Source organism: Tachyglossus aculeatus, chromosome 13, assembly GCF_015852505.1.
Source record: "Tachyglossus aculeatus isolate mTacAcu1 chromosome 13, mTacAcu1.pri, whole genome shotgun sequence".
Lineage (NCBI taxonomy): Eukaryota > Metazoa > Chordata > Mammalia > Monotremata > Tachyglossidae > Tachyglossus > Tachyglossus aculeatus.
In genome coordinates, this window is record NC_052078.1 from 621,777 (window position 1) to 636,698 (window position 14,922).

The 14,922-nt window shown below is 54.0% G+C and overlaps 1 protein-coding gene across 3 annotated transcripts in view; it reads left to right on the plus strand.

The window, feature by feature from the left end:
* The window catches only part of PLCD1 (phospholipase C delta 1), a 34,054-nt gene that overhangs the window by 13,569 nt on the left and 5,563 nt on the right, over nt 1–14,922 (plus strand). For all 3 annotated transcript variants that reach the window (XM_038755906.1, XM_038755904.1, XM_038755905.1), the window contains exons 2-8: nt 818–982; nt 6,232–6,460; nt 9,412–9,541; nt 10,682–10,910; nt 11,782–11,983; nt 13,363–13,507; nt 14,702–14,851. In XM_038755906.1, coding sequence (XP_038611834.1) covers nt 818–982; nt 6,232–6,460; nt 9,412–9,541; nt 10,682–10,910; nt 11,782–11,983; nt 13,363–13,507; nt 14,702–14,851 — 1,250 coding nt within the window. The remainder of the gene's footprint in view (nt 1–817; nt 983–6,231; nt 6,461–9,411; nt 9,542–10,681; nt 10,911–11,781; nt 11,984–13,362; nt 13,508–14,701; nt 14,852–14,922) is intronic.

Consider the following 14,922-nt stretch of genomic DNA (forward strand, 5'->3'; position numbering starts at 1 on the left):
TTATTTTATTTTGTTAGTATGTTTGGTTTTGTTCTCTGTCTCCCCCTTTTAGACTGTGAGTCCACTGTTGGATAGGGACTGTCTCTATATGTTGCCAACTTGTACTTCCCAAGCGCTTAGTCCAGTGCTCTGCACACAGCAAGTGCTCAATAAATACGATTGATTGACTGATTGATTGAGCCCCACATTGGACAAGAACTATGCCTAACCCAATTTGCTTGTATCCACCCTAGCACTTAGTAAAGTGCCTGGCATGTAGTATGTGCTTAACAAATACCACAATTCCTCCAGACTGTAAACTCATCACGGACAGGGAATGTGTTTGTTTATTCTTATATTATACCTTTCCAAGCACTTAGTACAGTGCTCTGCACATAGTAAGCACTCAATAAATGTGAATGAATTGAATGAATGAAATAATCCATTGCTGTCCGATTGTCACAATCCAACCCACTGCAGGCTAGTTAACATGACCCTTCAAGATCTGGTTACACAACCCATTTAAGTTCATTAACACAACCCACTGCTATGCACTAACACAACTCGTGGCTATCCATTAACACAACCCATTGCTGTCCAGGCACAGCTCTGGAAGGGGAGAAGGACTTGTAGACTGCCTGCTGCCCTGGAAACCTGGACCCTGTGCCAGCCCTGATTCTGCCATTGGGAGATTTTGGCAAGGGCCGCCTCAGTTATTCTCACAGGGCACCAGGCGTACAGGGTGGGGGTGTGTGTCTGGAGGAGGATTGAGGTCAGGGAACGGACAGGGACAGTCCCTATCTCAAAGACTGTGTTGACAAATGCTCCCTCCCTGCAGGCCTGCAAGATGACCAAGACCTCAAGTTCCTCCTCAAGGGAACCCAGCTGCAGAAGGTCAAGTCGGGCTCCTGGAGGAAAGACAGGTTCTATAAGCTGCAAGAGGACTGTAAGACCATCTGGCAGGAGTCCAAGAAGATGATGAGGTCCCCAGAGACTCAGTTCTGTGAGTACCATGGGAGAGGGCTGGGAGGCTGGATGAGATGCCCCTTAAGGTCCTGCTCCTGGGGGTACAGGGCAGAGGGGACATTTTGGGAGCGATTGGGGATGATTCTTCATCTCATTGAGGCTCTCGTGGTTCTTGGATTTGGGAAGAGTCCATGGCCTAATCTACCTGTGCCCCCTGGCCAAACGGGCCAGAGGATGAAAGGGAGTGTGTTTGGCCACTAATAGATGCCTGGAGGGTGGGGGTTAGTGTATTTAGCTGTTGGTGGCTGGAGGATGTGGGTTTTGTTGGTTTGGTGTTCTTTTAGTAATATTTGTTAAGAGCTTACTTATGTGCCAGGCACTGTTCTAAGCACTGGGACAGATACAAGCTAATTAGGTTGGACACAGTCCATGTCCCACAGGGGGCTCACAATCTTAATCCCCATTTTCCAGATGAGCTAACTGAGGCCCAGAGAAGTTAAGTGACTTGTCCAAGGCAGAAAAGTGGCAGAGCCAGGATTAGAACCCAGGTTAATTCTGCTTCTCATGTGTTGGGCAGTAGTCCTGCATGGGAGGGTCGAGAAGCTCTGGGCCCCACTGGGCCAGCCCTGCTGGAACACTGTCCAGGTGCTGCTCCCTGAGACTGCTTGATTGACAGACGGTCTTTGGAGGGTGCCGGCCCCTTTCTGGCCGCCAGTGGCTGCCAGTCAACCTACGCACCAAGCAAAAACTCCTCACTCTCGGCTTCAAGTCTCTCCATCACCCCGCACCCTCCTACCTCACCTCCCTTCTCTCCTTCTACAGCCCAGCCCGCACCCTCCGCTTCTCTGCCGCTAACCTGTACCTTGTTCTCGCCTGTCCTGCCGTCGGCCCCCAGCCCACGTCCTCCCCCTGGCCTGGAATGCCCTCCCTCTGCACCTCCGCCAAGCTAGCTCTCTTCTTCCCTTCAAAGCCCTACTGAGAGCTCACCTCCTCCAGGAGGCCTTCCCAGACTGAGCCCCTTTTTTCCTCTCCTCCTCCCCATAATCCCCACCCTACCTCCTTCCCCTCCCTACAGCACCTCTATATTCATTCAGTCGTATTTATTGAGTGCTTATTGTGTGCAGAGCACTGTACTAAGCGCTTATATATGTTTGTACAGATTTATTACGTATTTATTATTCTACTTATTTTGTAAATGATGTGCATCTAGCTTTATTTCTATTTATTCTGATGACTTGATATCTGTCCACATGTTTTGTTTTGTTGTCTGTCACCCCCCTTCTAGACCGTGAGCCCGTTGTTGGGTAGGGACCATCTCTATATGTTGCCAACTTGTACTTCCCAAGCACTTAGTACAGTGCTCTGCAAACAGTAAGCGCTCAATAAATACGATTGAATGAATGAATGAATGGCCTGGGCTCTGGGGTCCACTCTGGAACCTTCCTAGGGGTGGGGCCCCCCGGGCAGCAGTAGGTCCAGGAGCTCCATCCCATCTGCGGGGGGGGGGGGGGGGGGGGGACAGGGATTACCTTGAGCCACTTTGCTTCCTTCCTTTCCATCCAATACTCTTTATGGGTCAAAAGTCCCTGTTTCCCATGCCCAGGAGGGAATGGTATTCTGCAGGGAGGTGCCTGCTCTGGGTAGGGCCTGCTAGAGCTCAGAGCTATGGGAGGGTGGGTCATAGGAGACTAGGTGCCAGACTCCATCTCCTCTGAGGGGCTGCAAGTAAAGGGGAGGGAGCTGTTCATGCCTCCCTGGTTTATAGGTTGGGAGGGAGGCGAAATACCCTACCCCTCCCCATCAACCTGGCCAGGGTGCCAGGCTTCAGGTTGAGGCAGGAAGCAAAGTCACCAAGTCCTTCAGTGGATCCTTTCTCCCAGAGAGCAAACAAGGGTGTGGACCTGGCTGTGGGGCAGGAAGGTCAGGGGCACCAGAGATTACCTGCCTGGGGAGTTAAGTTTAGGGGTGGACTTACCTCAGCACCTCTCTCCCTTTTTGAGCCAATGACTGGTTCGCTCACCTCAGTGTTCCTGTATGTGGAATGGGGCTGAGACAGGGAGGAGTCCCAGGGAGGGAGGCTGGGCCCCAGCTGGCTTCCCAGCTGGCCCCAAGGCTGGCACTGAGCCTGGACCTTTGGAGCTGGGACAGGCAGGGCAGGGGTTGGGGTGGAGCAGGGGGCAGGGCAGTGCCAGTTGAGGGTTGGTTGACTTTGACCTATCTGAGGTGAGCCAGAGAAGCTCCAAGGGCTTGCGCTTTGATTTGGAAGCATATGTGCGTGTACACAAGCAAGTACCTAAAGACACAGGGAGAAACATGGGTCCTTGGGGAAAGCATTGGATGAGTCAATCAGGACAGCCTTCTTGGAGGAGGGGGGGTTCCGGTCCCATGAGAGGAGGGCAGCTCTGTGGAGGGGATTGACCAGCCCCTTTCTCCGGGGCAGCCAGGCAGGCGCTGTGCAGACCCTTGCTATCAGACTGAGCCCTCTGGCCCATCACCGGACAGATAGCTGTGGATTTCCTGTGATTGTGGCCAAATGGCAGTATCATCAAAACAACCACAGGCCCAGATTGGCAGGGACAGGGTGGAAGGGACAAGCGAGGAGGGAGGAGAGGCAGCAGTAGGGTCCTGGAGCGGCCCTGGGGTCACCAGGCTGAGAGAGGTCATCATGTTGGTGACTGTTCCTTGGGTCTGACCCCAGGATTTCTGATTCCAAGGGGCAGGCTGGGGCCCACTGTCTGGAGGGATCCTATTGGCGGCCACTGCGGGGTCGGGCTCCGGCTGGATTTTCCATCCAGCTACCCATCCCTTATCTCCAATCACAGACATCCGCCGGACCTCGTCCCCGTAGTCTGCCAGGTTGCCAGGGCTCTGGACCCCTGAAGGGACTGGGGGAGGGGGAGCAGGAGGCTACAGACATTCAGGTTGACTGACTTCCGACCCTTGGGAACTTGGACTGGTCTGACTGGGGTTACCTGCTCCACTCCACATGGCCTTAGTGACTGGTCCCATACCCAATGCCTAGGCCTGCAAGCACTGTGGCTTGTCCTGGCACCCACTCCTAAAGGCCAGTGTACAGGAGACCCCAGTTTAAGTTCAGCCCTCTTCTTCCTCACCTGTGCTCACCCTGCTCCCTCCCTGGGTCCAAGATTCAGATTTCACTGACTCTAGCCTCACCAAGGGACCACTGTCAGCTCAGGCAGGGGTGGGCCTGGCAGTTCCATGCTGACCCCCTGTGGCCCTTTCATTCATTCATTCATTCAATCGTATTTATTGAGCGCTTACTGTGTGCAGAGCACTGTACTAAGCCCTTGGGAAGTACAAGTTGGCAACACATAGAGACGGTCCGTACCCAACAGCAGGCTCACAGTCTAGAAGGGGGAGACAGACAACAAAACAAAACATATTAACAAAATAAAATAAATAGAATAAATATGTACAAATAAAATAATAGAGTAATAAATACGTACAAACATATATACATATATACAGGTGCTGTGGGAAGGGGAAGGAGGTAAGGCGGGGGGATGGGAAGGGGGAGGAGAGGGAGAGGAAGGAGGGGGCTCAGTCTGGGAAGGCCTTCTGGAGGAGGTGAGCTCTCAGTAGGGCTTTGAAGGGAGGAAGAGAGCTAGCTTGGCGGATGTGCAGAAGGAGGGCATTCCAGGCCAGGGGGATGACATGGGCCGGGGGTCGACGGTGGGACAGGCGAGAACGAGGCACAGTGAGGAGATTAGCGGCAGAGGAGTGGAGGGTGTGGGCTGGGCTGTAGAAGGAGAGAAGGGAGGTGAGGTAGGAGGGGGCGAGGTGATGGAGAGCCTTGAAGCAGAGGGTGAGGAGTTTTTGCCTGATGCGTAGATTGATTGGTAGCCACTGGAGATTTTTGAGGCCCTTCCTCCCCCTCCCCCCTCCCCAGGATGCTAGAGCTCCCTCTTCCCTGGCACTGAAGCTGTGAACATTCACAGAAGCAGACAATTGGATTCTGGATTCTGGGGTTCACAGCTTCTAGCCCCACTCCTCCTCTGCACTTAGTGTTCCCTGCTGCCTCCCTTTGTTTCTGGGCCCTGCATACCAACCCCTGGACCTGTGAGCGAGGGTCTGGGCCACTCTCCCTTCTGGGAATGCTCTTCCTGCTCCTTTTTGCCAAACCATGTCCCTCCCTCATCTCCTTCCATGTGTCCCTAAAACCCACCTCCTCCACAAAGTCTTCCAGATAGACTCCACCATGCCTGACAATCCAGTCCTCCCCCTCTGACCCTCTCCCAGTGAGCCTCAGGTGACTGTGAGTTCCAAATTTGGCTGGAAACACTTACTTAACCACACACAGCCTGATGTCATTGCACCCTGGCCTGATTTCTTCCTGGTGACCTGTCCCTGCCAGTAACAGCAGAGGCCTGAAGCCTTTCAGGGGAGGCAGTGGACTGATCAACAGTCCGAGCTCGGGTCCCCTAGGCTCCGGGACAGAAACAGCTTGGGGGCTTGGGGATGGTGTTGGCCGGGCAGTGGAGGGAAGAAGCAGTGTGGCATAGTGGATAGAGCACGGGCCTGAGAGTCAGAAGGACCTGTATTCTAATCCTGCCTCACCACTTGTCTGATGTGGGATCTTGGGCAAATCACCTCACTTCTCTGGGCCTCATTTACCTCCTCCGTAAAATGAGGATTAAGACTGTGAGCCCTATGTGGGACAGGGACTGTGTCCAACCTGATTAACTTGTATCCTTGTATCTCCTCCAGTTCTTAGAACAGTGTTTGGCACATAGTAAGTGCTTAACAAGTACCTTAATAATAATAGTTCGGGAGCTAGGAACAGGGACAGGTTGGGGCTGGGGGTTGGGGAGTGGGGGGGAGAGAGACCAGGAGGGACTTCGGGGGAGCCGATGGGTGGAGGGCATAGGGGAAGGAGCAGGGCAATGGAGGGGAAAGAGAGCACTGGGAAGGGGGAGGGTCGGGAAAGACCAGGAAAGGCAATGGGGAAGCAGAAGGGTGGAGGGCGCAGGGGAAGGGGCGGGGCAGAGAGGGGGTGAGATCCCACTTCCGACACCATCAGCGCTTAGAACAGTGCTTGGCACATAGTAAGCCCTTAACAAATACCATCATTATTATGAGCCCTGGGGACGGGGAGGAGGGTCGGGATCGGGGGAGGACCATTGTTATTGTTATACTGTACTCTCCCAAGTGCTCTGCACACAGTAAGCCCTCAATAAATACGATTGACCGACTGCCCGGGGGGAAAGGGAAGGGGGGCTGCCCCCTAGCCTGGCGGGCCCTGACGTCCCGCTTCACCACCTCCAGTCTCGGTTGAGGACATCCAGGAGGTGCGGCCGGGCCACCGCACGGAAGTCATGGAGAGGTTCGCGCGGGACACGCCGGAGCCACGCTGCTTCTCCATCATCTTCAAGGGGCAGCGCAGCAACCTGGACCTCATCGCAGCCAGCGACCAGGTCGCGGGTCACTGGGTCAACGGCCTGGCCAAGATCATCGACCGCTGCGCCGCCATGGACCAGAAGCAGAAGTTGCAGCAGCATCCTGAGGAGGGGCGGGGGCGGGGGCGCGGGGCAGGTTCTCCCCATCCACCCCGTCCCCACAATCCCGGGCCTGGGGCGGTGAGGGTGGGGTTTCCGTTACCTTCCCCTCCTACCCCGCCCCAGGTCCCCTTTAATCAATCAATCAATCAATCAATCAATCAATCGTATTTATTGAGCGCTTACTGTGTGCAGAGCACTGTACTAAGCGCTTGGGAAGTACAAGTTGGCAACATATATGCAAATGAATGCAAGCGTATCCAGGACCCTTCCATCTAAGCCAGGACCCGTGGCTTAGTGGAAAGAGCACACGCTTGGGAGTCAGAGGTCGTGGATTCTAATCCTGGCTCCGCCACTTGTCTGCTGGGTGACCTTGGGCAAGCCACTTAACTTCTCTAGGCCTCAGTTACCTCATCTGTAAAATGGGGATTGAGACTGTGAGCCCCACTTGGGACAACCTGATTACCTTGTGTCTACCCCAGCGTTTAGAATAGTGCTTGGCACATAGTAAGCACTTATCAAATACCATAATTATTGCATATGGGAAGCAGCGTGGCTTAGTGGAAAGAGCCCGGGCTTGGAAGTCAGAGGTCATGGGTTCTATTCCCGGCTCCGCCACGTGTCAGCTGTGTGACTTTGGACAAGTCGCTTAACTCCTCTGTGCCTCTGTGCAATTTCGTCTGGAAGGGGGATGCCAAGTGGGGCGAAATTGCAGGGTGGGGAAGGGGGTAATTGTCTCTCTCTCCAGCGGGCTGTTAAACTGAGTGCAGCCCGGTAATTAGGCCGCGATCCTGAAAGCCGCTGATGCCTGCCCACAACCCAAGACCCCAAACTCTGCTCCCTGGCCTGGCCACTGGGTGTGGGGCTAAGGGGGGCGGGACCCCCTCACTCTGAAGCTTCACGGGCAATTTATGTGGGTAATTCAGTCACCAGGACACCCTTTTTCATAGTATTTGTTAAGCATTTACTATATGCCAGGCACCGTACTAAGCACTGGGGCAGATATAAGATCATCATGTTGGACACAGTCCATGTCCCACATGGGACTCATAGCTTTAATCCCCATTTTACAGATGAGGTAACCGAGGCACAGAGAAGTGAAGTGACTGGCCCCAGGTTACACAGCAGGCATGTGGCAGAGTCGGGATTAGAATCCAGGTCCTCTGACTCCCAAATTCATGCCCTTTCCACGAGGGCCTCGCCGCTTCACTGCTTTAGTCGCTTTAGCCCTTAGAGTCTGGATAGTTTTGGTGGGGAGGGAAAGGAGTCCTTTGGGTCTCAGATAGTCAAACCACATGCCCGACTACCCATTTAGGGCTAAACTACCCCCCTGGTTCTCCAGTGTAGACCCATCCCGGGCCCTGAGGAGGTGTCTGATTTTTCATTATGACCTGCAGCCCCACTCTGATGGTGTGGGTGGGGGGGGGGAGCGATTTCCCGCTTGTACTGCTTCTTCCCTCCTCCACCCCCAGATCCCCATGCTCATTTGGGCTCCGCTAATGCAGATCTCAGGGCCACCCACTTCTGGGGACAAGTGTGGGACCCCCAGAGTGGCATCATTTGGTCCATCCCCATCCTTCATAGAGGATTCCTTTCCATGGACACCCCCGCCTCCTTCCCCCTCCTCCCTGCTCTTCCTCTTTTCCACCCACCACCCTTCTTCTCCATCATCTCTTCTACCTTCTCTTCCTCCCTCCTCCCGATTTCTTTCCCTCCTGTCTCATCTTTCCCCATCCTCCTCCTTTCCTCCCCTCCCCTGGCAGCCTGGGCCTCCCTCCTCAAGGCCTCCAGAGGTGGCTCAGACCCTGGTGGCAGAGAGCAGGCCAGTGATAGGGGAGGGGGACTGAGAAGAAGGAGAACTCTACCATCCTGTCTGACAAGACTTATTGTCCTGTCTGCCTAGGATACAGGCCCTCCCAGAAACGATAGCCCAGGAACCTTGAGTGGGCAGGAAGATCAGAAATCAGGAAATCACAGCCAGCCAAAGCACTGGGGGGCAGGGCTGGTGGCCCTATCCCAGAGAGTCCCAGAAAAGAGGTGTGGGCTCAAGGACAGACTGACCCCATTCCTGCTCCCTGATCTGGGCTGGCTGGATTGACCTTGATCCCCTCACAGGACCAGGATCTCTGTCCCACCCAGGCCTTGTCTTGGGCTCTCTCCTGGCTGGATTCTTTGTTTTCAAATGATATTTGTTAAGTGCTTACTATGTGGCACTGTACTAAGCCCTGGGGTAGATGCATGGTAATTGGATTATACACAGTCCCTGTCCCACATAGGGTTCCCAGTCTTAATCCCCATTTTCAGATGAGGGAACTGAGGCACAGAGAAGCAAAGTGACTTGCCCGAGGTCACACAGCTGACAAGTGGGGGTGTGTGCAGGATTAGAACCCAGTCCTTCTGGCTCCCAGCCCTGTGCTCTATCCACTAGGCCATGCTGCTTCTCAGCTAGAGTTGCTTAAAAGGTAGAGTTGTCCTGGGGAGTCCAGAGAGATGGGGCAGAGTGCCCTCCAGCTTCCAGGCACAGGACTCTGCCCCCTGGTCCTCAGCCAACAAGCCATCCAGTCTGCTGCTTCCTGGGGCCTCTTAGTGGCTCTGGGCTCCTGCCAGCATTTCCTCTGCTTGCCCATGCGTTGGGACATGGAGCTCCAGGGCCTTAATCAACCTATTCCATGAAGGCCTCCAGCAAGGGAATCCAACCCCTGGGGTCACTTGAGCCAGAGTGCTGAAACTCAGAGTGACCCCCCACCCCCACCCCTGCGTCCTTCTTGAGTGGGCGCATGAGGCAGGGGCAGTCCAGTGGGGGGAGCCAGGCAGGGGGCCAAGATGTGGCAATTTGGCAGGTGCAGAGTGTTGTTGTGCAAGGAGAGAGGGGAAGGGGAGGCAAGAGAGGGAAAGAGGAAGGGGAGGGAGAGGAGTGGGCCTGGAGTCTTTTCCTTAACCATGACACCAGTTGGATCCACTCTTGTCTGAGGAAAGCCGACAAGAACAAAGACAACAAGATGAGTTTCAAGGAAGTCAAGAACTTTCTGAAGGAGATTAATGTGCAGGTGGATGAGAGCTATGCAAGGTGGATCTTCAAGGTAAGGGTAATGGGGCAGTAGGGTGGAGGGGGAGATGGAGTGGGATTGGGGTGGGGGGCTCTGACCTCTTTTAGAATCTGCCAACATTGGCAAGGCCTTAGAAGGTCACCTAGTTCATCCCTCTGCCCCTGAGCAGGCTCACAGCCTGGATTCCTCAATTTCTTCTTTTTTGTGGTGATGGTTAAATGCTTACCAGGTGCCAAGCACTGTACTGAACCCTGGGGTTAAAACAAGATAATCAGGCCAGATAGAGTTTCTGTCCCTCAATCTTAGTATGAGGAAGAACAGGTCATGAATCCCCCACTTTACAGATGAGGTAACTGAATCACAGAGAAATTAAGTGATTTACCTAAGGTCACAAAGCATGCAGATAGCAGGGCAGATAGTAAGCTCCTCTAACTTCCAGGCCCATGCTTTTTCCGCTAGAATACACTGCTTCTTGAAGTCCTTGCAAAACCCTCATTTCCAACCCCTGGCTTCCCTCCGAGACCCTCACACTCCCCTCCCCTTCCCCCCTCCACCCTAAGTCCCATCCCACCAGCAAAGCCAAACCACTCTTGGACACGCTCTGGTGAGACCTTTCCTCTCATCCAGCTAATCTTGATTGGAATGATGTGTGGAAGCAGGGGACTGGACTGGTTGACCTCTGCAATCCCAGGATTTTAGGGTCACAGAGAGGAAACTCACAACCCCCAGAAAGGATGTTGAAAAGACCCTGGATTCTCCCTGGAACTGGGGTTGTGGCCAACCCTGTCTCTGGATCATCTGCCATGTGGATTGTTCACGACATCAGAGTTTTGGGGTCTCACCAGTGATCAGGTGGTCTTCTGGTGGCCCTTCCTCTCCACTGTGGCAGCTGGAGTCAGTCAGTCAGTCATATATATTTAGTGCTATGGTGTGCAGAGCACTGTACCAAGTGCTTGGGAGAGTACACTATAACGATAAATAGGCACATTCCCTGCCCACAATGAGTTACAGTTTAGAGGGGGAGACATTCAGTCCAGGCACCCTCCACTCTGCATGGCCCAGAAGATAGGTCTTGGGAGCATTCTCCCCTCCAGCATCACCCCCTGCCCTGTCTGTGAAGTCTCTGTCCTTCATTGGCACAGACAATCCCTCCTCCCCCATCCTGCCCCCCAGAAGTGTGACAAGTCCCAGACAGACTCCCTGGAGGATGAGGAGATAGAGGAGTTTTACAAGATGCTGACCAAGCGACCAGAAATCGATGAAATCTTCCTGTCCATCGCGGGCTCTGCCAACACCCTGTCAGTGGACCAGTTGGTGCAGTTCCTGAGGCTGGAGCAGAAGGAGGATGCAGACCCTGAGATGGCCCGCTCTCTCATCGAGAGATATGAGCCCAGCGAGACAGGTGAGGAGGGAAGATTGTACCTTCACACAGCCAGAAACTGGGCTTCCTCCTCCACCCAGAAAGCACTGTGGCAGGGACGGGGTGGTGGGGAGGGGAACACTAAAGTCATTACCATCAGCCCCCTGGAGGAGGGGCATAGGTAAACAGGTTGACCCACTCTTGATTATCCGGAGTATGGATTCCCTATATTCATTCACTCATTCCATCATATTTATTGAGCATTTACTATGTGCAGAGCACTGTACTAAGCGCTTGGGAAAGTACAATTCAGCAATAAAGAGAGACAATCCCTGCATGCAACTAGCTCACAGTCTGGGGGAGGTGGGAGACAGACATCAGTACAAGTAAACAGACATCAATACAAATAAATAAAATTACAGATATATATATAAGTGCTGTGGGGTGGGAGAGGGGGAAAGAGCAAAGAGAGCAAGTCAGGGTGATGCAGAAGGGAGTGAGAGATGAGAAAAAGTGGGGCTTAGTCTGGGAAGCCCTCTTGGAGGAGATGTGCCTTCAGTAAGGCTTTGAAGTGGGGAGAGAGTAATTGTCTGGGGGATTTAAGAGGAGAGGGTGTTCCAGGCCAGAGGCCATTTTACAGGTGAGAGAACTAGAGGAGCCAATCCTGAGCCCCTCTGAGGATAGAAGGACACTGGGCTTCTGTGAAGAGGGTGCTTTTTTCATGATCTGTGGATTTTCCTCATCTGTCGTTATTGCTGATGGAGAGCTGCTGCGTGTGGCAGCCCCCAGCGCCCCATGGAGGGGCTGAGAGGGCTTGCACCCGCAGGGCCCCAGTGGGCGCAGGTGTCCCGGGAGCAGGGAGTTGGGTGGGGGTTCTCCGTCCAAGCCCACGGACCCTGCGGTTCCCTGCCAGCCAAGGAGGTGAAGGTAATGACAAAGGACGGGTTCCTCATGTACCTGCTCTCCGCGGATGGCAACGTCTTCAACCTGGCCCACAAGAGAGTGTACCAAGACATGACCCAGCCTCTCTGCCACTACCTGGTGTCATCCTCGCACAACACCTACCTCATGGAAGACCAGCTGACCGGACCCAGCAGCACTGAGGCCTACATCCGGTACGGCCCGGGCAGGCAGCGGCCAGGGAACAGGGCAGGAGGGGGATCTAAGACACTTCCGGCATGGTCCTCTCCAACAGAGGACTTGGGAGCCGTGTTTTGGGTTACCATCTCATTATTATAGTATTTGTTAGGAGCTTACTATGTGTCAAGCACTATACTAAGCTCTGTGATAGATACAAGTTAATCAGGTGGGACACAGTCCATGTCTCACATGAGGCTCACAATCTTAATCCCTATTTTATAGATGAAAGAACTGAGGCACAGTGAATTAAATGACTAGCCCTAGGTCACATAGCAAACAAGTGGTGGGTCTGGGATTAGAATCCAGGTGCCTCTGACTCCCAAACTCATTCTCTATCCACTAGATAAGGGAAATGAGGCACAGATAATTAAACAATTTGCCCTAGGTCACACAGCAAACAAGTGGTGGAGCCGGAATTAGAACCCAGAGGTGTCTGACTCCCAGTCTCGTGCTTCATCCGCTAGGCCATGCTGTTCCCTCTGAGCCCATATAGTCGACTCTCGATTATCTGGGCACTGCGGGAATGGCAGGGGGTGGCCCATGGACAAATCGAACCCTGCATGCACCCAGCTGCTGTCCTGGTCCTGTCCTAGATGTGAGCTCCACGCTCACTGCCCTTCCCTTCCCTTGGGTCCGCTTCCAGGGCTTGACCCTGGCTTCAGATCATCCTGTTTCTTTCCTCTCCTCGCCGCTCGATACCTCCCTTAGAATCCCCCTAGAGCCCCTTAGCACAGCCCTGCAGGGAGTCTCTGCCCTCGCGGAGGGGGAAGACTTTCTCCACGATTCCTACCGGATCTGAAAGCTTGAGAGCTGTGGGTCGTGGGTCGCAGCGCCACCTAGTGGTCGGGGCTGAGAACGTCAGCCCCGAGGGAGCCATCCATCAGTCCTCCACTCAAGGGGAGAGTGAGGAAAGCTGGAAGGGCCGGAGGGAGGGGCAGCGCCTCTCAGTCAATCGTATTTATTGAGCGATCACTGTGTACAGATCTCTGTACTAAGCGTTTGGGAGAGTACAATGCAACAATGTAACAAACATTCCCTGCCCACAATGAGCACCATATGGTTCCAGGGTGCCCCTCCTTTGACCCGTGAGTTTGGGCTAAAATTGAACCCACCTGAGACTCACTCCACAAGGAGCAGGCCTGGGGTCCGGTCTCGCCCACTGGGGGTCCAGTGAGCCTCAGTCACTGGATTCTGGCTTCTTTCCCGATCAACTGATGGTGTGGCCCGGCCTGACCATCCCTGCCCCTTCCCCTTGCTGGCCTCTTCTGACTGCCCTTCAATCCGGGTCCACTGCCACTCCTAAGCCCTTGGCTGTTGTGCCACCTCACGTCCATCTCCCCCTGCCCTGCCACAGGGCGCTGTCCCGGGGCTGCCGCTGCGTGGAGCTGGACTGCTGGGATGGCCCTGGCAATGAACCAGTCATCTACCACGGCTACACCTTCACCTCCAAGATCCTCTTCTGCGACGCCATCCAGGCCATCAAGAACTATGCCTTCAAGGTGGGGGTGGGGTGGGGCAGGCACCTAGAGAGACGGGAGGTGTCGTGCTAAGGCTGGGATTCAAGATTGGGATGAATCTGGGAGCCAGGGATAGGGTGGAGCTCCTGGCACAGAGTCAGGAATCAATCAGTCAAGGGTATTTATTCATTCATTCTTTCAATCGTATTTAATAAGAGCTTACTGTGTGCAGAGCACTGTACTGAACGCTTGGGAAAGTACAATACAGTAATAAAGAGTGATAACCCCTGCCCGCGACGAGCTCACAGTCTAGAGTGGGGGAAACAGACATCTATATAAATAACAGATATATACATAAGTGCTGTAGGGCCGGGAGAGGGTATTTATTGAACACTTACTGTGTACACAGAGTGCTTCTAGACTGTGAGCCCGTTGTTGGGTAGGGACCGTCTCTGTATGTTGCCAACTTGTACTTCCCAAGCGCTTAGTACAGTTCTCTGCACACAGTAAGCACTCAATAAATATGAATGAATGAATGAATGAATACAGAGCACTGTACTAAGCGATTGGGGGAGGACAGTACAACAGTACAAAAGAGTTGGTAGACATGTTCCTGCCCACAGTAAGCTTACAGTCTAAAGGTTAAGAAAGGAAAGGAGAGAGGGGACCAGGTGGCAGGGGTGAGGTTTGGCGGTGGATGGGGAGGAATGGAGGGATGGAGAGCTGAGGGAGTTGAGGGGAGAGGGCAGAGCTGAAGGATGTGACTTTAGTGACGAGTGTTGGAGAGGAACCCAGATGGGGTAATCACCTGGGGCAGGTGGGGATGGGCCCAGAGTACTGAGGTCACTGCAGGGCATGGGGGGGGGGTGAGAGGCGTTTTGGGGGTGGGGGACAAGGTGGCAGGTTATAAGGTTGTGATCCGTTTGTGAAGATGTCATTTCTCTCCCATCTCTCTGATGTCTATCGGTCTGCTTTTTTACCTATCCCTTTGGAATGTCTCCTTTGCCTCTCCCTATCTCTGCCATTTATCCCTGTCTCTGCCGTCTCTCTCTGCCTTTGTCGTTTCTCTTTTTCTTTGCTCTCTCTCTCTGCATTGTCTCTCTGGCTCTGTGGTCTTTCCATGCTGCTCCATGTCTCTATGGTCTCCTTGTGTCTCCATGTTCTGTCCCTGTCTCTGGTCTCTCCATTTGTCTCTCTGCCATCTTGGATGCCCCCCCCCCCCCAATTCCACCACAGGCTTCCCCGTATCCGGTGATCCTGTCCCTGGAGAATCACTGCAGCCTGGAGCAGCAGCGAGTCCTGGCCCGGCACATGGAGAGAATCCTGGGGGACCTCCTGGTGGTGGCGCCAGTCGACGGGATGGTCGACAACTTTCCATCTCCCGAGGTAAGTGACCCCTCTCCCGCCCCCAGCCCCTGCATAGATTCCCTCCCCCTTCCCAAGACCCACTGCCCTCC